The sequence below is a fragment of the Raphanus sativus genome, chromosome 3 (genome assembly GCF_000801105.2).
Source record: "Raphanus sativus cultivar WK10039 chromosome 3, ASM80110v3, whole genome shotgun sequence".
Lineage (NCBI taxonomy): Eukaryota > Viridiplantae > Streptophyta > Magnoliopsida > Brassicales > Brassicaceae > Raphanus > Raphanus sativus.
Window position 1 is genome coordinate 22486713 of NC_079513.1, and position 21819 is coordinate 22508531.

General features: G+C 38.9%; 7 protein-coding genes and 2 non-coding genes across 9 annotated transcripts; 4 read left to right on the forward strand and 5 right to left on the reverse strand.

Moving 5' to 3' along the window:
• Window positions 1-1297: 1297 nt before the first annotated feature.
• LOC108845511 (putative F-box/FBD/LRR-repeat protein At5g56810) lies at window positions 1298-3021 on the reverse strand. The gene is made up of 3 exons (XM_018618708.2): window positions 2013-3021; window positions 1780-1911; window positions 1298-1696 (listed from the first exon to the last, which is right to left on the reverse strand). Exons 1-3 carry the CDS (start codon window positions 2904-2906, stop codon window positions 1424-1426), a joined length of 1299 nt encoding a protein of 432 aa, XP_018474210.2. The 5' UTR covers window positions 2907-3021; the 3' UTR covers window positions 1298-1423.
• A 1294-nt stretch (window positions 3022-4315) lies between these two features.
• On the forward strand, window positions 4316-5772 carry LOC108843868 (serine acetyltransferase 5). Its single transcript, XM_018617009.2, has 2 exons — window positions 4316-4808; window positions 5089-5772. Exons 1-2 carry the CDS (start codon window positions 4374-4376, stop codon window positions 5581-5583), a joined length of 930 nt encoding a protein of 309 aa, XP_018472511.1. The 5' UTR covers window positions 4316-4373; the 3' UTR covers window positions 5584-5772.
• Window positions 5773-6201: 429 nt separating this feature from the next.
• LOC108844465 (protein NDL1) lies at window positions 6202-9370 on the reverse strand. Its single transcript, XM_018617724.2, has 10 exons — window positions 9072-9370; window positions 8048-8147; window positions 7861-7958; window positions 7704-7792; window positions 7563-7623; window positions 7307-7471; window positions 7170-7226; window positions 7034-7089; window positions 6807-6942; window positions 6202-6698 (listed from the first exon to the last, which is right to left on the reverse strand). The coding sequence occupies exons 1-10, from the start codon at window positions 9129-9131 to the stop codon at window positions 6483-6485; spliced, it is 1038 nt and encodes a 345-aa protein (XP_018473226.1). The 5' UTR covers window positions 9132-9370; the 3' UTR covers window positions 6202-6482.
• A 561-nt stretch (window positions 9371-9931) lies between these two features.
• Window positions 9932-10003, reverse strand: TRNAP-UGG (transfer RNA proline (anticodon UGG)). The gene has a single exon. It is a non-coding gene; the product is annotated as a tRNA-Pro (tRNA).
• Window positions 10004-10141: 138 nt separating this feature from the next.
• On the forward strand, window positions 10142-12892 carry LOC108847241 (histone acetyltransferase type B catalytic subunit). The gene is made up of 10 exons (XM_018620433.2): window positions 10142-10331; window positions 10457-10498; window positions 10761-10870; window positions 10971-11039; window positions 11164-11202; window positions 11303-11379; window positions 11472-11559; window positions 11642-11723; window positions 11818-11975; window positions 12058-12892. The coding sequence occupies exons 1-10, from the start codon at window positions 10253-10255 to the stop codon at window positions 12718-12720; spliced, it is 1407 nt and encodes a 468-aa protein (XP_018475935.2). The 5' UTR covers window positions 10142-10252; the 3' UTR covers window positions 12721-12892.
• A 724-nt stretch (window positions 12893-13616) lies between these two features.
• Window positions 13617-14694, forward strand: LOC130510158 (60S ribosomal protein L31-3). Its single transcript, XM_057006525.1, has 3 exons — window positions 13617-13659; window positions 13777-13897; window positions 14263-14694. Exons 2-3 carry the CDS (start codon window positions 13818-13820, stop codon window positions 14540-14542), a joined length of 360 nt encoding a protein of 119 aa, XP_056862505.1. The 5' UTR covers window positions 13617-13659; window positions 13777-13817; the 3' UTR covers window positions 14543-14694.
• A 308-nt stretch (window positions 14695-15002) lies between these two features.
• TRNAS-CGA (transfer RNA serine (anticodon CGA)) lies at window positions 15003-15084 on the reverse strand. The gene has a single exon. It is a non-coding gene; the product is annotated as a tRNA-Ser (tRNA).
• A 266-nt stretch (window positions 15085-15350) lies between these two features.
• Window positions 15351-17994, reverse strand: LOC108836894 (asparagine--tRNA ligase, cytoplasmic 1). The gene is made up of 5 exons (XM_018609990.2): window positions 17428-17994; window positions 16089-16939; window positions 15881-16010; window positions 15746-15804; window positions 15351-15647 (listed from the first exon to the last, which is right to left on the reverse strand). Exons 1-5 carry the CDS (start codon window positions 17932-17934, stop codon window positions 15464-15466), a joined length of 1731 nt encoding a protein of 576 aa, XP_018465492.1. The 5' UTR covers window positions 17935-17994; the 3' UTR covers window positions 15351-15463.
• A 1446-nt stretch (window positions 17995-19440) lies between these two features.
• On the forward strand, window positions 19441-21598 carry LOC130509293 (lectin-domain containing receptor kinase VI.4-like). The gene has a single exon (XM_057005095.1). The coding sequence runs from the start codon at window positions 19441-19443 to the stop codon at window positions 21463-21465; it is 2025 nt and encodes a 674-aa protein (XP_056861075.1). The 3' UTR covers window positions 21466-21598.
• The last annotated feature ends 221 nt before the right edge of the window (window positions 21599-21819 follow it).

Consider the following 21819-nt stretch of genomic DNA (forward strand, 5'->3'; position numbering starts at 1 on the left):
CCAACGTATTTTTGGTCTCCCATCCTTTGAATAGAGCTGCAACGATTCCTTACTGGGTGATCCAAGAGTTTCCCAAGCTCTCTTGCCGGAGTAGATATTGCACCATCACCATGTTTTCTTTCATTCCTTTCTCTCCACATTGAGTGGATTGCAGCTTGCAATGTATAACGAGTGAGGAAAACTGTGAGATAATCACCAATGTTATCCATGATTAATTAAGTCCAGTAGCTCTGACCATTTTGTAGTGAAGGAAGACTGTAATAATCCACTCATGAGAAGAGACCACACCTCTGAGGAGTAGCTACATTCAAAAAACAGATGATCCTTTGTTTCTTGCCGCGCACGGCAGAGAATACAGGCTGGGTTGATTCCTCTGTTCCAAGTTAGCATTCGGTCCCCAGTAGCAAGTCTGTTCTGAATTGCTATCCAATGGAAGAAAGCATACTTTGGTGTATGGTGCTTAAACCAAACTCCTCTCCACCATAAAACCCTCTCTTCTTTCCTTCGGAGCAGTTCCCAAGTGAATTTTGTTTTGAAAACCGGTTTGTACTTTCCATCAGGTTGCTTCCAAAGAGACATATCATCCTCATTCAGCATTTTACTCCTCTGGTCTTCAATAGTAACTTCCACTTCATTTAGCATATCAGATCTATGACGTCGGCGTCTCTTCATATACTGTATGTAGATTTAGTATATTAAAATATGTTTAATAACAATAGTTTATTTTAACATTCATAACATTGATATTTTTTTTTCAAATGCATAAGTTGATTTCTTTGCCAAAAAAGCATAAGTTGATTTCACCTTTTTAGTTTTTATTAAATATAATTATTGATTACAATATTTTACTATTTCCTGCGTATGTATGATTTATGTTACTATGTTAAAATTTATTTTCATCAAAAGATTTGGTTTATGAAATATTATTGATTTTTTAAAGAAAATACTATGTTAATTGCATCTCGAATCTACAAACTTAATGTTTTTCTCCTATTATTTTATATATTTCTTTTATATTAAATACAAAAGTAATTAATATATTTAAGAATAAATCTGATTTGAATATATTCGGATATCGAAAATATTTAGGTTTGGATCGTGTTTGGTTCTGTAAATATCAAAAAATTTAACCCATTCAAATATTTGACCAATTTTAATTCAGATTTACTTTTTAAGATAGAATTTCAGTTTGATTCTCGGACTTTTGCCCCGAGAATCCAAACACACAAGAAGCCAGGAAAAACAAAGTCTCATTTTTTTCTCTGCTAAACCCTTAACAAGAAGTCAAGAAGGGACTTTGATAAAAAGACGAGCAATCTACAAATTTTAATGTCATTCTCCTACTTGGACGTAAGTGATAAGACCAATGATATTAAGAACTAGAAAGCTATCGTAGCTTCTGATATCTAGTTAGGAAAATAAATTAAAATGATTCGATGACAAGCTGACATGAGGCCGAAGCTTTGGAAATAGATCTCAAATCCTCCATCATAATCTGACCATCCATGATCGTTTTCTGTAATGAGATAGTAGCAGTCTTTAAAAACTGGGCATTTTTCAGAATGTAAACTGCGGCTTCCCTCTCATTCTGTGTTCCTCCGTAGCCAGACCACTGGAGAATCTCGAGATGGAAGCTCAAGCATTCAGGAACAGAGACTGAACAGTAGAGTTGATCCGTCATCTCTGTGAAATATGGCTAGGAAACATAAAAGACATGGGATTAAATCAATTCAAAAGTTCTTGAAACTGATTTACTAAAACATGAAAATGTGAACTTACTTGGACGAGCTTGAGAGATCGTAATTTAGGAAAATATTTCAGCAAACCCAGAAGTAGATGAGAGTAAAAGCTGTAGCGTAATTCAAGATGAAGAAGCCGCTTGAAGATTAAACTATCCGTAAGATCAGTAATCTAGAAACAAAAAAAAAACACACAACGTTACTTAATCTTGAAAGCAAATATGCTATCTTCAAATAAAATGAAACCGAGGTTTGGGGGATAAGGGTTTTTACTATTGCAGGATACAAACGTATCTGAAGACGTTCAAGTGGAGAAAGAACTTTCCGAAACTTCACAATTTTCGATAGATCAGCTAATACTTCTGCCTCCACCAACTTAGGCATATCTTCGACGAAGCTATAATAACTTTTGTTATCGAAGATGTTTAAGTATTTCAAAGAAGGTGCACTTATCTCGAAACTCATGTCATTGTAATAACTGTAGGCACCTAGTGTAATAATGGTTAACCTCTGTAGAGAAGGGGATAAAATACTGAACAAACAACGTCTAAAACAACAACCATAAACTCTTTTGAGGATGAGATCTTCAAGAAGAGGACACGCCGATAAAAGCCTTTTGAAAGATTCTCCGCACCGGAAACTCACACATGTGAGGCGTAACTTTTTCAAGGAAGGGAAGCAAACAGGAGAGTCTACAACGTCCAGAACAATCTTGCCTCGGAGTTTCAAGACAAGGAGTGTTTTGAAGACGTCGAGGTTATTTGGGAATCTGATGGGAGTGGAACAAGCTGAATGATCAGAACGAGACAGTGTGATTTTGATCTTCAGGAGAGACGTGGAACGAATGTTTGGGAATAAGAGAGTATCGAAGGAAACGGAGTGATTAAGATTGATATTTAGGGTTTTGAGAACAGGAGCTTCGTGTAATGGCAAGTACATGACGCAAAATTGGTCAAATCCAAGGGAACCAATGTGAGGGCATGTTTCGTCATACACGAGCGTTGGCATCTTCGTCCACACAGATCTCCATCGTTTAGAGATAAAGATTGTGGACACTGCCGTTCTTACCGGAACCAGTGAAAGGATTCGTAAGAGCAAGTCATGAGGTAGCTGGCTGATCCTATCAGAATGTCTAACCTCTTCGTTTCCCAATTTCGCAGCTTCCATCGCCCAGTCGTTTGAGATCTAAAGGAGCCTTTTTTGGAGAGTAGAGTAAAAGAGAGATATGAAACCCTAAAGCTTTTTCCTCTATTTGTCACACATTTTTTGTGTGTTATATGAAAATATGTTTAATAACTATAGTTTATTTCTATGTCATACTGACGTAACATTCATTAAAACTGATATATACCTTTTATTCAAATTAGGCATAAGCTGATTTAATTCCTTTTAACAAAGATACATAATCTGAGTATTTTCTGTTAGAGATGTTTCACTATTATCTGTTAAAAATATTATTTATATTGATATGCTAACTACGCTAAGTTGTTTTTCATCAAGATGGTTTATCAAATGTTAGCGTTCTAGGACTAAAACTATGTAATTATCCGCTATACAAAGAATGAGATATTTGATAAAATATTTATTAAATAAATAACTTTTAAAATAATAACAAAGATATATAAAACAAATTTTAATGAATTGATCAAATTTTAATTTATATTAATTCAAGTATAATACATATTAAAATAAACCAAAATTTTATATGTATTTCTTGTATGGTATATAATTTAATGTATATGATATTAAAATATGTTTACTTCTTTTTAGCCAAAATCTATGTTAAATGAGATTTTTTAATCATATAGTTTTATGATTATTTGTATCTTATTATAACAAAAAATATTAAACTATTTATTATAAAATAAACTTAGTTTTAGTAATTATAGTCAGTTCTTAAATTTTTAATATATATATATGAAAAATCTAAATTTTAATTAGCATAGATTTAATGTGATTATTTAATTTATTTTAATATATAAAATAAATAGAAATGATGGAGCATATATAAATTGTTATCAAATCTTTATTATTAAAAATCATTAATTTCATATATATATTAATCATATTAATTAATTCCATAGTTTTATTTTCATAAATAAATATTTTTTTTGTAGATTTCTAATTAATTTTATGGTTAATTTAATAACAATTTCTATAGTATACGTTTAGAAGTATATCAAATAATAAATGACATGTATTGTAATTATCTAGTAATCCCTAATTTAAATTTCTTTTTTCTAAACTGGTTAGTTCTCTTTCATCTAACCGGAATGATCTGTATCAAACTGGTTCTGTCCTTGTTTGGTGTACCGATTTTCTATACCGAATAAATCAGTAAATGTTAAACCCTGTTCTTTACTGCAGCCAACAAGTTTGGTAAGAACTGTCGGCGGAATCACCACCGTCGATTTTCAGAAGGGTGAATCTAATCTAACGGACTATATCCTTGTCGTAAAACCATAGAATAATCAACGGATCTGATTTACTTTCGAAGAAACACGTTAATCACATGCCACATGGACCCTCATTATCTTTAATTTATGGTTTAAAAAAATTCCCCACGATGATAAATAAGAGAAGAGGTTTACAGATAAGCGGGACACATAATTGTTATTATCGCCGTCCGTCAAGATGCCGCCGGCCGGAGAGCTCCAACATCAATCTCCCTCAAAAGACAAACAGTCCAACGATGCTCAATCTGCCGAAGCTGCAGCTGCGATTGCCGCGGCTGCAGCCGATGCGGAAGCTGCGGGATTATGGACACAGATCAAGGCGGAAGCTCGCCGCGACGCAGAGGCGGAGCCGGCGTTAGCTAGCTACCTCTACTCGACGATTCTCTCTCACTCGTCTCTCGAGCGGTCGATCTCGTTTCATCTAGGAAACAAGCTATGCTCGTCGACGCTTCTCTCGACGCTTCTTTACGATCTGTTCTTGAACACGTTCACCTCCGATCCTTCTCTCCGCAACGCCACCGTCGCGGATCTCCGTGCTGCTCGCGTTCGTGACCCGGCGTGTATCTCCTTCTCCCATTGCCTTCTCAATTACAAGGGCTTCTTAGCGATTCAGGTGAGAAATGAGAATCTTCATCTTTCGGTTTGGTTTATTCATTCCGGTTTACTTGATTTTGATTTGGTTTATTCAATTTGGATAACTTGATTTGGTCAACTTGATTTGTTAGGCATTCCGGTTTGTATATAGTTGATTTTGTTTATTCGATCTGGTTAACTTGATTCGATTTGGTTTATTCAATCTGGTTAACTTGATTTGGTTTGGTTTATTCAATATGGTTAAACTTGATTTGGTTTGGTTTATTCAATTTGGTTAACTTGGTTTGAAACTCGGTTAGGCACATCGTATCTCACACAAGCTATGGACTCAAACGCGGAAGCCACTAGCCTTAGCTCTCCACTCGCGTATCTCCGAAGTGTTCGCCGTCGATATCCATCCAGCAGCGAAGATCGGTAAAGGGATACTTCTCGATCACGCAACCGGAGTCGTCATCGGAGAAACAGCTGTGATAGGGAACAACGTTTCGATCCTCCACCACGTGACGCTCGGTGGAACAGGTAAAGCTTGCGGAGACAGACATCCCAAGATCGGCGACGGTTGCTTGATCGGAGCTGGAGCGACTATTCTCGGGAACGTCAAGATCGGAGCAGGAGCTAAAGTAGGTGCCGGATCTGTTGTTCTGATCGACATCCCTCCACGAGCTACGGCCGTTGGGAATCCGGCGAGACTCGTCGGAGGAAAAGAGAAACCGACGATTCATGATGAGGAGTGTCCGGGAGAGACGATGGATCACACTTCGTTTATCTCCGAATGGTCGGACTACATCATTTGAAATTATTACTGAGCTTTCTTGTGTGTGTTCGAGCTTGTCGTGATTGTGAGATACGCGTGATGAAACTGTCTTAGTGAGCTTTGTCGGATTTATAGATTACTGGGATGTTAAGTGCAATAACAATCGGTTCATAAAAGAAAATAAAATAAAATAATAATAATAATAACAATGGGTTTTAGTTTGGTCGTATTGTTCCAATGGTATCCAGATTCGAATTCTACATTCATAGCTTTTTATGAATCTAGAAAGTCAGATTAATCCATGCGGCTCAGCTACTGCATGATTTGCATCCATGCCTAGTTGAAACAACTTAACGTTATTACATCACAAACAAATATGCTTCTCTTCAACATATCCATCATGAACACACACTGCAAATAAATAAGCTTATTTTCAACAAATCCATCGCATACTTGCATACTGCTTTTTCAAATAATTGTTTACCAAAAATTTCCAAAAAAAAATAATTTCAACTTAATATATTCTTCTTAAAATCCTGACAAATTTATTTGTTACAAATTCTTGTATAGTTATTTTTTTTTAACAATTTTTGTAAAGGTAGAGAGTATTTATGCCCAATTGAGCTGATGGTCGAGAATACTATATAGAAAAGAAAGAATCACAGGCAATATGAATTTTATTATTGAAGTAGGGATTACACAATCTGCAAGTGTCCCATCACAAAAAGTTGTTACAATATCACGACACCAGAACATTTTACAGAGATAAAGAAAATGAAATAATGAAACAACATTTGTGACTTTTCTTTATCATGGCTGACTACAAAAGAATGTGTTATATAAGGATGGGTTTAGATGTTTTCTCCTCAAATATCCCTAGTGTTTGCTCTATATCTACAAAACTAGACCAGTGAAATCAGAAGTTGCACACGCATACACTTAAGCCGAGACTCGGGTTTTGATAGGCTTAAGCTTTAATCCCATGCTTTCAGGGGAGAGAAGCTCAGGTGAAATGCAGGAAGGGCTAAGAGGACTTCTAGGGCTGCCTGTAAAACAAGATGGTCTATACAATCCATAACCCATCAAGAAATATTCCATTGGAACCAACATTGCATGTGGTTGCTCCTCTGTTACCATTGAACCACAAGCCTGAACCTAAACAAAATATTCCCAAGAAAGTAAAACATCGATTAGTAGCTAGGAACCAAACCAAGATGTTCTGTTATGTAAATAAAAAAGCCTAAAGGATTTTGTTTCTAAAACCTCAACCAAAGCACAGTATCCTCTATCCAAATTTGCTGCCATGTGAACAGCTTCTGAATAGAATGGAGATTGATCTCCTATAAAGATAAGTGTCCTGCATTTTAGTTTCTTCAATCCACTTGAGATGTCAGGTCTCCTGCAAAAAAAAAAAAAAGCATTAAGAAAGCTAAATATTTAACACCATGAACGCTGCTTATACAAAGGATTTAAAGTGTTCTTTGTCTTACCGATCAATGGCATCAAGAAACCGCATGACGTTTACACTTTGCCTCTCATCAAGCAGCTAAAGACATCACCAAAAGCGTAACGACGTCAGTTACTTGATACATGAATCAGAATATAAAAGGTAAAGGTAAGACTGACTCTTCTGCAAGCTTGTGCTATATCTGACTCTGGAATCTCCACGTTACCACGCACTTCCTGTTGCAAAGTAGAAGCAATATTTTAAAAACTAGAGAAGAACTAAGTAATGCAAATAGTGGTAAACGCAGTTAACGCACCTTACTAAAATATCTTTGAAGCAGAAACTCTTTTACCACTCCACACATTCCGTAGAAATACAACAAGTTTGAGACAACTCTGTTGTAGAACCATTCAGACCAAGACGGCGCCTTGCATAACGGTGAGACGAGAATCAAACCGGCAACCCTTTCTCTATGTTTCATCTGAAAAGTTTTTAAAAAACACAGAACAGATAATAATAAACACAATGTCTCTCTGAGGAAAACGGATTGTGAGAAGAGTGAAGGAACATACAGCGAATAATGTGAGGATGTAAGCACCTGCAGTCACTCCCATACACATAACAGCACCAAGTCTGAACAAAAAAAAAACTTATACGTCATTAGTTAACATGCTTGCAAACTTCAATAAGGGCTTCATTCAAAATTATTTTACCCGAAAAAGTTGAGAACTTCAAGGATCTGATCCGCCAAATCGTCAGCAGAAGGGACTGTATCATTAGGAAAAATCGGAGCAGCTCCTAACTGCAAGAATTCTTGCGTCAAAATGCTCTTTTTTATATAACTTAAAAAGAGAAACTAAAAATATGGACCTCATGGCCAGGTGGACTTATATGATAGATGCAGAAGTTATGTAGAAGCAAGGAAGCTGCTTCAGGACAAAAGAACAATCCTTGGAAGCATGACATATCTGAAAGAAGAAGCAACAAATACATTTTTAAAGAAAAAAATCAGCAAAACAGACACTAGTGTGCCTGTAAAGTTTTCTTTAAGACTTACGGTTAAGGGCCAGATCGGGATAAGTAATCAATGCTGGCTTTTCTCGGTCTCCATAGACAATGACGGACACAACGCCACATGCTGTTTTAACACGATGCTCCTGAAGATAAGTAAACCAGCAAGTTTTTAACAAAAGTAACAACCACCAACGGATCGTGAAACTAGCATAAAACTTGTAAACAATCATACATCATCTCATTACCATTTTCTTCTCCATAGTTTTATTACATGTGTTTGTTTGCTTCAGTAAACAATTGTATACTAAAGCTAGGAATATGATATGACAACTTACTTTAGGTGGGAAATAATTAATGAGTACAAATACAATAATGAATACAAATGAAAAAATCTCTGTTAGAGGTTTACCATGTGCAAGCTTTCTACTTTTTAAGGTGCAAATAAACAGAATCAAAACTCCATCATCACCCAAAGGATGGCCTAATTCTAATCATTGTGAAATTTCTTTTTTAATAAAAAGAGAATGACAGTGTAAAAGAGATGGAATACTATGATGATGAGTGTTGATGAGATAATAAAGAAGGATTTAGTGTTTTAAATCTCGAATAAACAAAGGGTCAAAGGTAGACAAAAACAGCTGGAGTATTCTTTATTTAATTTAAAAAGAAAATAAGAATCAAAAGGCAATAAGACAAGAATAAGGAATAGTACAAAATAAGATATCTTTTTGAATAGAGAAGAAGATCCCAAGAATAATCTAATCTACACGAAATTTTACAAATCCACAAGCAAAGAATTTTCCAAAATTTTTTTTTAAAGAAGCTTATTATTCTCAAATATGTAAAAGAAGCAATCAAGAAGATGAAATTTATTACTACAAAAAATCAATCTGACTCTAACATAACCATACATTTCTCCAACACAATCTCAGTTCAGAAGATTACATTGAGATTCAAGCAAAGTTATGATGAGGCCAGAAGCTTGATTGGGATCCCATTTCAAGAAACCATAGTTGCAGTAATAAACAAAACAATTTCAAAGAGGAAGGTAAAGATAAAGAAAGGACCTTGCCACCAAGATAGATGGTTCCAACGTCGACGGAAACGGAGCCGTTTGACTCAGCCATTGGCACCAAAAGAAAGCTCCTTTTCAGTTTCCGCCTTGGCTGTCTTATTAACCGCACCGCAGGGGGATAACAAGGAAGGAGGAGCTCTTTTCTTTCTCTTCCTCCTCTTCTCCCTACCTCTTAAATGTTTTGGCTTTGTTTAGCTTTTATAGACACACCGATTCCCTTCTCTCTCTCTCTCTCCTCTCTCCTAAGACATCTCTGGAAAAATAACCGATTTTTAGTTTTTTTTTCTTTGTTTATTCTCTCTCTCTCTCTGTTTAAATTTTTAGCGGTGATTTCTCCATTGACGCCGGTTGTGGTGGTAACATGACACTCGAACGGTCAAACTATCCAAAAAAAAACATTTTTAATTAGTTTTTGACTCATATTAAAGCAGCACGACTTCTTACACTTACAAAAAAAAAGTAACTTGGAAATAGTTTTCAGAGTCTTCAAGAAATCATTTTTATATGAAAATTGAGTTGGAAAAGCACATAAAAATCAAACTGAAATGTATACTTTCAAATCTGAAACAGCGTACTCAGTCGAAACTAAAAAAATCTGGTATAACTGAACTAAACAGAATCGATTTTTTATATATATATTTTTTAAAAGCAAGTCTAGTTTGAACAAGTTGACCTTTTCTAAAATTAGGCACCAATTTGAAATAAGTCTAGTTTCTAAAGTGTGTGCATTAGATCTCTCAACTCCTTTAATGTATTTGATTTTTTACCAAAATTCTCGATCATTTTATCAGACAGTTGGCTAACTTCACGCGGTATTTAATCCACTAAAAAAGTAAAATAATTACATAAAAAGGGGCGTTCCGAGAATCGAACTCGGGACCTCTCGCACCCAAAGCGAGAATCATACCACTAGACCAAACGCCCTATACGTCTTTTGTATTCTGTATATTATATAAATAATAATGTATACATTTGGGCCGCTAACGGGCCTTGGTTATGGATCATGTGGTGTCTGTTTCTCCGTTTTTGATGCTCTTTCTGGTGAAGAGTTAATACTACAAACCCCAAGCTTAGTGAGAGAGTATCCATCCATCCCATTCCCTCTCTACATTTCCAGTAACCCTCCAGTTTTTTCCCGCCTTTGTCTCTCACACTCTTCCCGCCGGAGATTCCATGGCTCAGAAGCATCAATCCGCCGCCGCCCCAGGTCCCGAGCCTAAGAAGCGTCGCCGCGTCGGATTCTCTCCCGCCGGTGAGTCATCTCTTCTCCTATTTTCTGTTCCTTTTGTGTGTTTACTACTCTCGCGATTGCCACTTAGCGTATCTCCGCTTTTCCTACTTTTCTCAATCTAATCTGGCAGTTTTGCTCTTAAACAGATGCTGGCGTGGAGGCTAACGAGTGCATCAAAATCTATCTCGGTACGTATCTTGATTTTGGATCGTAACGAAAATTAGGGTTACAGCTTCCTATTTTTTCCCCCTCTTTTGGTGAAATTAGTTCAATACACAAGAAATTGATAGCTGTCAGAAGTTTTTTTTTTCAGTGGATGAACGTTGTAGAGAAGATGTGTATGCTCAATGTTATCAATGAATGATATAAGTTTTTTTTTTTGTGTGTGTTGTTGTTGTTGTGATATTGTTATTTTGACTTTGTGCTTTTGTGGTGGGTTGATTTTTGTAGTCTCCAGCAAAGAGGAAGTGGGTTCTCCTGATGTTTCATGTGTTACTCCTGTTGATCTGAACGATTTTTTTGATGGAGATGGGAAGATATATGGCTACCAAGGTTTGAAGGTAGTTTTTTTTTTTTTTTTTTTTTAAGTTTTTGGTTTCTTAATGTTGTGGTGGTGGTTCTGTTCTGACATAATATTTGCGGTCAATCATTTGTTTTCAGATCAGTGTATGGATCAATAGCATTTCGTTGCATTCTTATGCTGATATTACATTCCAGAGCACAACCAATGTAAGTCTTAAGTTTGCTTTTTGAGTCATTGGACTGTTTATATATATTGGCTTTTAAAATGAAAACCCACCTTGGAGTTAGAGGAGCACCATTGCCTACTATCTTTTGTTTTTGTTGTTTCAAGGGAGACAAAGGCATCACGGACCTCAAATCTGCTTTACAGGTATTAATCAACTTTTATGTCTCATCATATCTGATGCCTCCTGCAGCATTTTTTTTGTTCGTTTTTTTCTTATGTGATTGACAAACTTCATTCCACCCAGAACATATTTGCTGAGACAATTGTTGACAGCAAGGATGAATTTCTGCAAACGTTTTCGACGGAGAAAGATTTTATCAGGTGCACAACTACTGGAGTCTCTCATACTTACTCGAACCTCTACCTGTGGTTTGGAGTCACTGATTGTTAAACTTTGTTATCGATTGTTTTAGAAATATGGTCTCAAACGGAGAGGTAATACATTCCGGAGTGACAGATGGAAGCAGCATCAATGCTCAAGTGGCTCCTTCAGATCTCCAGGTATTTGCGCTATATATGTTTCATCTTATAATCCTCAAATCCGCAGTCAAAGAAACAACATATAATGGTCGATTTTCCTCAGGTTTTACGGATGGAGATTGGTTCTCCAAATGCTGGACTCCTCTATAGCCGATTGGTGCCCCTTGTTCTTCTTTTTGTCGATGGTAAGCACCCACCCTTGCTCTTTGATGTCATCTTGAATGTTTATTGTCTCTATTGTCAGTATTATTCACCAAACGTTGGTCCATTATATATCAGGCAGCAACCCTATTGATGTCACTGACCCTGACTGGCATTTATATCTCTTGATTCAAAAGAAAGAGGATAAAGAGGAGCCTTTGTATCAAATTGTCGGCTTTACTGCTATTTATAAGTTCTATCGTTACCCCGACAGGTTAAGGATGCGACTCAGCCAGGTAATAATAATATATACACATCAACCATCTCATTTCTTCTTGCATTCTTTTCTATATGACAATTCTTGGTTTTGATTCACAGATCCTGGTCCTGCCTTCCTTCCAAGGAAAAGGATTTGGAAGCTATCTCATGGAGGTTGTAAACAAAATGGCCGTAGCAGAAAACGTTTACGATCTTACAGTGGAAGAGCCATCCGAAAAGTTCCAACGCATCCGCACTTGCATAGACATAAACCGCTTGCTGGCTTTCGATCCAATCAAACCAGCCATCGATTCAGCTGTTGAGACTCTCACAAAAGGCAAGCTATCGAAGAAAGCTCAGATACCTCGATTCACTCCACCTTCGGATGCCATCGAGAAGGTCCGCGAAGCTCTGAAGATCAACAAGAAACAGCTCCTCAAATGCTGGGAGATCTTGATATACCTCGCGCTTGATCCTATCGACAAATACATGGAGGATTACACGAGTGTCATCACGAGCCATGTGAGAACCGACATTCTTGGAAAAGATGTAGAGGCTCCAAAGAAACAGGTGGTGGATGTTCCGACCGAGTTCGAAGCTGAAGCGTCGTTTGTGGTTTTCAAGTCTGTGAATGGAGAAGAAGGTAATAGCAACAATGTTCAAGTGGATGAAAACAAGCCGGATCAAGAGCAGCAGTTGAAGCAATTGGTTGAGGAGAGGATTCGTGAGATCAAGTTGGTTGCTGAGAAAGTCTCTAGGACTTGCCCGAAGGTGAGAATCTGATTCGAATAAAAACTTTTGTGAGCTTTTTTGTTGAGTGATCAAACTATGTGGTCTTTGATAAAAGGACAAATCTGTTTGAATTCGCTTTGTATCGGTTTGTTACGGAGGTTTGAGTACACAAATGTAGTTCCGGTTAAGCGGTTTCGTATGGTTATGGAATTATTTAGCACAATTTACATTGATATTCGTAATTTTCGGTTCAGTACAATTAGGACTGGCTAAAGAAGCAAAGGTGGCAATTTCTTAAGTTCTGTTGTAGTGTAGTTGTTGAGTTTATATACTGGGCCTTTAATGAGCTCAAAACTTCCGAGGGCGGGAGACGTTCATGTTAACGATAATGGTACACAGTCAGCCCATTAAAGCCCAAAAAATCAACCATCTAGGTTTTAGTTACGTGTAGCATATATAAAGGTCACTTCTCCTCCTAGGCCTGGGCACAAAAACCGGACCCGAGGACCCGAACCGGAACCGACCCGAAAAATCAGGGTCTCGGGTCTACTCGGTTCTGTAGAAATAACCGGTTGGGTTTTGTATTACAATATCTTCGGGTAACGGTTCGGTTCGGTGAATAACCGATACTCAATTGAGTATCCGATTGAACCGAACATTAATTAGATGAACACGCCCGACCGTAAAGCATTGAGCTTTATTTCTTTGATATTATCAATCCACCTCCTCGTCTTCGTAGAGACGGCGACTCCTCTCGAGAACATCGATCGTCTCTGAGGGAATTGAAACCGAAGCTGCGAAGCACATAAACCCTACATCTGATTCTCTATAAATGGAGAGTCTTGATCGATGCTGCAGCACAAGTCACAGCAACACAAGAACTCACTCTAAGGTTTAGATTTTACAATCTGAAACCCTTTGTTCTATTTTTACAATCTGAACTCCTCCTTCGGCGCCTTTCTGTCTGTCGACGTTCTTCGAGCCGCAAAGGTACTCTCTCTCTCTCCGGCTTCAATTCTTTATTTGATCGTTATTATACACAGCAGTTTACAGATCTGTTTAGTTTCCGATTAGTGAATCTACTTATAAAAGTGGAGTCTTTGCTAGGTAAGAGTGTGAAGAAGTATAAGACAGACAACAAAGAGAAGATGTCTGAGAAAAAGGGAAGGAAAGAGGAAGTGGTGACCAGAGAGTACACCATCAACCTCCACAGACGCCTCCACAGCTGGTTAGCTTTCATTAAGACCTTACTGTTCATGTTTTATTAGCTGCTTGATTTGTTCAGTTTCATACTGTTGCAATGAGACATAGTCGCTTCCTGCCATTATTAGTATGAATCTTCTTAGAGACTTATTGTGGTTTATATTTGATTAGTGTCTAGAGTTGTTATCTTTTTCAAAATGTATCATATTTTAGGCCTTAAATGAAATTTTTTTATTCAGTTTATTTATTTGGAAATGCTGTTTATGAAACAAATTACATGTATAAATCAAACGAACACTCAATCTTGTTCTGTAATGAGAAACTTCATTTTCAGATTAGGTTAGATTTTATGTGAAGACCCCTTCCTAATACATGGTTAATTTGTAACAGCACCTTTAAGAAGAAGGCACCAAAGGCCATTAAGGAGATAAGGAAGTTTGCAGAGAAAGCCATGGGAACCAAGGACGTTAGGGTAGACGTGAAGTTGAACAAGCAGATATGGAGCAAAGGTATCAGAGGTCCCCCAAGAAGGATCAGGGTCCGCGTTGCACGTAAGAGGAACGACGATGAAGACGCAAAGGAAGAGTTTTTCTCACTTGTCACCGTTGCCGAAATCCCTGCCGAAGGACTAAGTGGACTCGGCACAAAGGTCATCGATGAGGAGGATTGAGAAGGGACTTAGTCTGTGGCTTTTAGACAAGTTTTGGTGTTTTTCTCTTAAATTTCTTGTTGGTTTTCATTCAAAGAAGTCACAGAGGCAGTTTATTATTGGAAAGACTCATTTACTAGACCTTGCGATGAATCTTTTTTATCTTTTGGATTTTTCTTTGAATCACACCTTTCTAATTTTTCTAGATTCTCACACTTCTAAGATTGTTCTTAGTGATAATCGAGGTGAACGTGTATTGGTTATGCAATCAATTGAACCTAACATTTCGTTATACATATAAATGTGATGAAATGAGAAGACAAGTCCGAATCAACAAATGCTTCACTGTTCCGTAAAGAAGGTAAAGGGAAGGAGTCGACAATCAGTTCCATGTCAGCTTTATTCCGTTTCGAAAAAATATATCCATCATATATGCCTGCCATTGCTAGCTCTTGTTCCTTTCGAGTAAAACCAAAAAACACGTCGACAGCAGGATTCGAACCTGCGCGGGAAAAGCCCAATTGATTTCGAGTCAATCTCCTTAACCACTCGGACATATCGACTTCTTGTTTACATTTGACATCATTTCTAATTCTCCTCACACCATCTGACACTTCTAACTAGGTAATTGAAACAAGGTTCTATGAAGCCTACACCACTGTCTTTCAAGTAATAACATTCTGGCCTACTACTGATTACGGACCACGGTTCGCTCAAGCGTCAAATCAAAATACAACAACCTCCCGGTTTTGTTGTCTAATTCCATACTTGCGTTATCCGGTTTGTGAAACGTAATCTCTGCAGATAACCAAACAAAACGAGTTCCAGCTAAAAGTGAAATATCCAAAACATTCATTCATTTAGCAACGTATAGTGTAATATTAACCGAAATCAATTCTCAAAAGAAACATAAAATTGAGTTTTGTGCATAGTGAGTAAATCTTAGAGGTCAGCTCTGCCAGGATAGCGAGGGAAGGGAATAACGTCTCTGATGTTGTCCATTCCTGTCGCAAACAGAACCATACGTTCGAATCCAAGTCCGAACCCTGAATGCTTCGCTGTTCCGTAACGTCTCAAGTCCAAGTACCACTCGTATGGCTCCACTGGTAGTCCCATCTCCTCAATCCTGCTCATTACCAACAAATAAAAAACACAAATCAAAGAGAGTTTTCGAAAGAAACAGCCAAACATTGAACAAACTGGTGTTTCACATTCACCACCAACCTTTCCATGATGACGTCAATCCTTTCTTCCCTTTGGCTTCCACCAATGAGTTCTCCAACCTAATTGAAAAGACGCCATTCATAAGTACTACTCTTCCATGTGAAAAAGGATTCAACATTAAATGAGCTTTCTTACCTTTGGAACAAGGACATCCATGGCAGCCACTGTCTTTCCATCATCGTTAAGTCTCATGTAGAATGCTTTGATTCCTTTCGGGTAGTTGTACACAATCAGCGGCTTTTGAAACACAACCTCTGTCAAGTATCTGTAAGAACAGGAGACCAACACTACTAACCTTGTTCTTGCAAGTCTTTTAAAGATTATAGAGAAAAAAAAAACAAACCTCTCGTGCTCAGATGCTAAGTCGATTCCCCACTCCACTGGGTTCTCAAATTTCTTTCCTTTCGCCACAGCTTCCTCAAGCACTTCTATCGCTTTGGTGTACGTTAAACGACCAAACGGAGTCGACGCTACCAGTTTCAGCCTATCAATACAGCCTTTGTCGAAGTTCTTCGCCATGAGCTCCATGTCATCGTAACGTTTCTCAAGCAGCCACTTGCACATGTATCTCACATACGCCTCTGCGCAGTTCATATCGTCCTCTAGATCAGCAAAAGCTAACTCAGGCTCAACCATCCAGAACTCAGCAAGATGCCTCGAGGTGTGAGAGTTCTCTGCCCGGAAAGTAGGGCCAAACGTATACACATCGCTGAGTCCGCAAGCGTAAGTCTCCACTTGTAACTGACCAGACACCGTCAAGAACGCTTGACGACCGAAGAAATCTTGCGAGTAATCAATCTTCCCATCATCAGCTTTAGGCAATCCAGGCTTGAGTCTTGACCTCTCTTCGGTCCTAGCTAAACTCACTTTCGCCTCGTTGAGCTCAGCAACGGAAGCAGTGATCTCTTCCTTGCTTGCTTTAGCAGCTTTGAGCTGCGCCACGGCTTCACCTCTCGCCTTGACGATGGCCCTGGCGGCTTCGACGTCAGCCTCGGTGGGCGGAGGGTTCTCAATGAGATCCCTCTCCAGCTTCTCGGTATGGTTGATCAGAGTTGTTACTTGGAACATCTCTCCAGCTCCTTCGCAGTCACTTGTTGTGATGATTGGAGTCTGAATGTATAGGAAGCCTTCCTCATCGAAGAATTTGTGGGTGGCTATAGCAAGCGCGTGTCGGATTCTTGCAATGGCAGAGATCTGAAACCACAGGCAAACAAAAAACAAGAACAATCCACTTAAACCTAACTTTCTGATCAAGTAATCATTTTCGATTAAAGTTGTAGAAGAATCTGTAACTATCGTCACTCAAACCCTAAACCACAAAGAAACAAAAACAGTAGACTCCACTTAAACCTAATTGATCTCTAATAACTTTCTAATCAAGTAACCATTTCAACTAAGGCTGCAAAGAATCTGTAATCAAAAACAGGACATTCAACTCAAACCTAATACAAATCAAATAACTTTTTGATCAAGTAATAGTTTTTTCGATTAGGGCTGTAAAAGATTCTGTAATCACCATCACCGAGGCTAAGAAAACTAGACGAATCTAAATGACTACATCAAACCCTAGAACAGTTCCACTCCACTTAAACCTAACTTCCTCATCAAGTAATCATTTTTCCATTAAGTCTCTACATAATCTCAATAACAGATTCAATCAAAAGAAGTAATTTTTAAGTTACCGAGTTGGTCCTCGAACGAAGATGAGGAAACTCTCTCAACCTCTCAAGAGTAAGCTTCGTCTTCGGAATCGGGTACGTGGCAGTATCCACCGTCCCGACATCAACCACCTCCACAACGCTAAGCTCCACCTTCTGCTTCGTCCCTTTCCCTTCCGGAGGAATCTTCAAACACCCGTCGACGGTCACGCAAGTCCCCGTCGCGATCAGCCTCGAGAGATCCGAGACCGAGGCGTCCACCATGACCTGGAGATTCGCCGGGCACGATCCGTCGTTCACCTCGAGGAAAGCGAATGCGCCTTTCCCTTGCTCCCTCCCGGTTTTCACCCACCCGCTGATTCGGACCTTCTGACCCGCGAGCCCGGCTCCGCCGTCGGGTCGGCCCAGGATCGATCGGATCCGGACTCGATCTGAGAAACGAGCTTTCTGCGCTGTTGAGGATGAGGATTCATCGTTGGATGAGGAGACGGAGGCTAATTGATGTGCCGGCGGCGGAGCCTCGTCGCTCATTTTGGTTTATATGTGAAGGTCTGAGTGGTGGTGGGGCGCTGTAGATAAAACCCTAAAGTGTTACTCCTTGAAATCTAAAAAGACTGGTAAGAAAAAAATAAAATTGTAGGGGTAGAATTGGAAATTAACATTCCACAGATTCTAGTGGTAACGCGGTGGTAATTCGTGATTCGTATCACAGGATTCGTAAATAATTATTCACTAAGTAGTTTTTTTTTTAATCTCACTGGATATGACTATTTTGAAATCATTTATTATAAATGATTTTTTTTTGTTGAATTTCTATATATATGAAAAGTAAAATGGACCACATTGTTGAATTATATGTTGTGTATTAATATCAATTTATCATACATAAACATATAATTGTTTGTTTACAAAAAAAACATATAATTTAAAAAAAATCGCTAGAGATATCATATTTGTATTTAGAATTTAATAATTACTATTCAAGATTTAGTACTTATAAGATAGGTTGGATTTATAAACTTCTATGAATCATTCGTAAATATTTATAAATGATTTTTTTTCATAAATTTAAGGTATTTATGAAATAATTAATTTTTGATTATAAATTTACAAATTGTTCCTGATAAAATCATAGTTTCTCTAATTTTAGGTTTGATTAAGATGGATGCAGTTATTCTTTATTTATTAAATTCATTTATATGATATTTAGACTGGTTATATTGTCTAAAACTGTTTAAATTATTCAAAACTAGTAAAATATATTAGTTTAATAGAAATTACATATTTAAAACTTAGCGTTTATATGTTTATGAAAATTAAATTAAAAAAAAATTGTAAACAAAATTTTATTATAACTAAATCATAAATAAATTACAAAACATATAAAATCATTATTATTTTCAGGTCATATCAGAATCAGTTCTATTTGGATCATTCTAATTGGATTCAAATCTATTTGAGTTGGTTCTTTTCGAATCTGTTATTGTCAAACAGATAAATTTTAGACCCAAATATATTCATTGAATTTCGGTTTAGCTTTGGGTTGATTTTTTTTCGAATTTTTAGGTTTGGAAAAGATGTCCAAGCTTATTACTACTACTCCCGTTAATGTACAAACATCTCACTCTCACCCAATATATATGGAATCTGGGCATACGTAACTCCTATGACCGCGCGACGTGGTATTCAATTATATAACTTCTTATCTTATTCTTTTGCTCAAAATATTAAAATTTAAGGAGAATCAAGTACAATATATATGAATTCTGGACTATGTCAAAAGTCATCCCCATGCATCCATTGGACTTTCAAATTTACAAAATATTATCCCAAGCTGCCAAGCATCACGATTCTCGTGTATTATCTGTAAGAGAATGATACCATCTTTCTCTTATCATTATTAGAAGCATTTTTGTTATCATCTTCTTCTTGACTTTTATTACCAAAATACATCCTCGTTTTCGCTTGTCCTCTTCTTCTTGACTTTTCCGACCAAAATACATCCTGATATTTGGTCAAACACTCTCTTGATCATTTATGGGCAAAGCAAGATCCATGGTCAAGCTCTTCTTTTTGGTGATCTTCCTACAGATCCTTGTCCCAGCTCATACAGCAACATCAAAGACGAGTACAGAGTTCATTTTCCAAGGCTTTAATGGAAACCAATCAGAACTTGAATTAGAAGGAGATTCAACCATCACGCCCAACGGACTACTGAGGCTCACGGATCGAGACTCAGACGTTGCGGGAACTGCTTTCTACGACAAACCGGTTAGACTGCTCGACAATACTAACTCCACGGTTGGTTCCTTCAGCACTTCCTTCGTCTTTATCATCATCCCTTCAAGCTCAAACAACGGAGGTTTCGGCTTCACATTCACACTATCTCCAACCCCAGACCGTCCAGACGCGGAGACAGCACAGTACTTGGGTCTTCTCAACAAAGAAGACGACGGCGATCCGGATAACCACGTGTTCGCAGTTGAATTCGACACGGTTCAAGGATACAAAGACAGCACAGACCGAATAGGCAACCACATCGGTCTAAACTTCAACAGCCTCTCCTCAGACGTCCAAGAACCCGTCGCTTACTTCGACAAAGAAGGACACAAAGAAGACTTCCAGCTCACGAGCGGCGAGCCGATCCAAGTCTTCATCGATTACGACGGACCGACCAAAACACTCACCATCACCGTCTACCCGACCAGACTCGGATCTAGGCCGACAACTCCTCTGATCTCGCAACGCGTCCCTAAACTGCAAGAGATCGTGCAAGAAGAGATGTTCGTGGGATTCACTGCAGCAACTGGGGACAAATCTAGCGCGCATTACGTGATGGGCTGGAGTTTCTCAACCGGTCGGGTTCCAGCAGCTACCCTGAACCTCTCGGAGCTTCCTGCTCCGCCTCCCAACAGGGCGAAGAAGAGACGCTTCAACAAAGAAATCATCTCCCTGATCGTGTCTTTAACCACCGTTATAACGATCATGCTGGTGTTATCGTTTCTCTTGTTGATATACAAAAGACGGTTAAACCAAGAAGAGATTCTCGAGGATTGGGAACTCGATCATCCCCATAGATTTCGATACAAAGAACTATTTAATGCTACGGATGGATTCAACGACAACAGAATCATAGGAAGCGGAGGATTCGGAACTGTTTACAAAGGAAGCATAACAACCACAGACGATGATGATCAGATCGCAGTTAAAAAGATAACTCCTAACAGTATTCAAGGCGTTCGAGAGTTTGTCGCAGAGATCGAGAGTCTAGGCCGTTTGAGGCATAAGAATCTAGTCAACCTACAAGGATGGTGCAAACACGGAAACGATTTGTTACTAATTTACGATTATATCCCTAACGGAAGCTTGGACTCGCTTCTCTACAGTAAACCGAGACTATGCGGCGCCGTTTTGACCTGGAACGCGCGTTTTCAGATCGCGAAAGGGATCGCGTCGGGTCTCCTCTACCTCCACGAGGAGTGGGAGAAGATCGTGATCCACAGAGACGTTAAACCTAGCAACGTCCTCATCGACGACCAGATGAACCCCAGGCTCGGCGACTTCGGCCTCGCGAGGCTCTACGAGCGGGGATCCCTCTCACACACCACCGTCGTCGTCGGCACGATCGGTTACATGGCGCCGGAGCTCACGCGCAACGGGAACTCCTCATCCGCCTCCGACGTCTTCGCGTTCGGCGTCCTGCTGCTGGAGATCGTCTCCGGGAGGAAACCGACGGACTCCGGGAGCTTCTTCCTGGCCGATTGGGTCATGGAGATGCACGCGGGCGGCGGCGGCGTACTACGCGCGGTGGACTCGAGGCTCGGATCGGGTTACGACGAGGGGGAGGCGAGGCTGGCGCTCGCGGTCGGGTTGCTGTGTTGTCACCCGAAGAGGGGATCGCGTCCCGCGATGAGGATGGTGCTGAGGTATTTGAACGGAGATGAGGATGTTCCTGAGGTTGAGGTGTACTCGCATTCGTCGAGTAGATACTCTGTTCCCTCCGATTTGAAAGAACCCTTGAAGGGAGACATATCCTCAGATGCCCTCCTACAAAAAAACTAAATCATTTATATCCCCCCCTATTCTCAACACCCTCCTATTTCATTAAACCAGTTGCAATTACGAAATTGACCTCAGCTAAAATAAAATTAAATTTGAAAATAAAGAAAATTAAACCAGTTGCAATTGAACCTCTCAATTGAACCGAGAGTGGAATTGCGTTTGCGTCTCTGCGTTGTGGAATAAAGAAAATCGAAAAACGAAATCGAGAAACGATGCACGACGCTCTCGTCCTCCACTGAGCTGCCCTCCTCCAATTCAGTTCCTTTCTTTCGATTTGCCTCCCCAATCCGAAGCTCCAGAGTCGAAGATCGATCTTCGGTCCTATCTATATCAATCGAGTTCGCAATCAAAGGC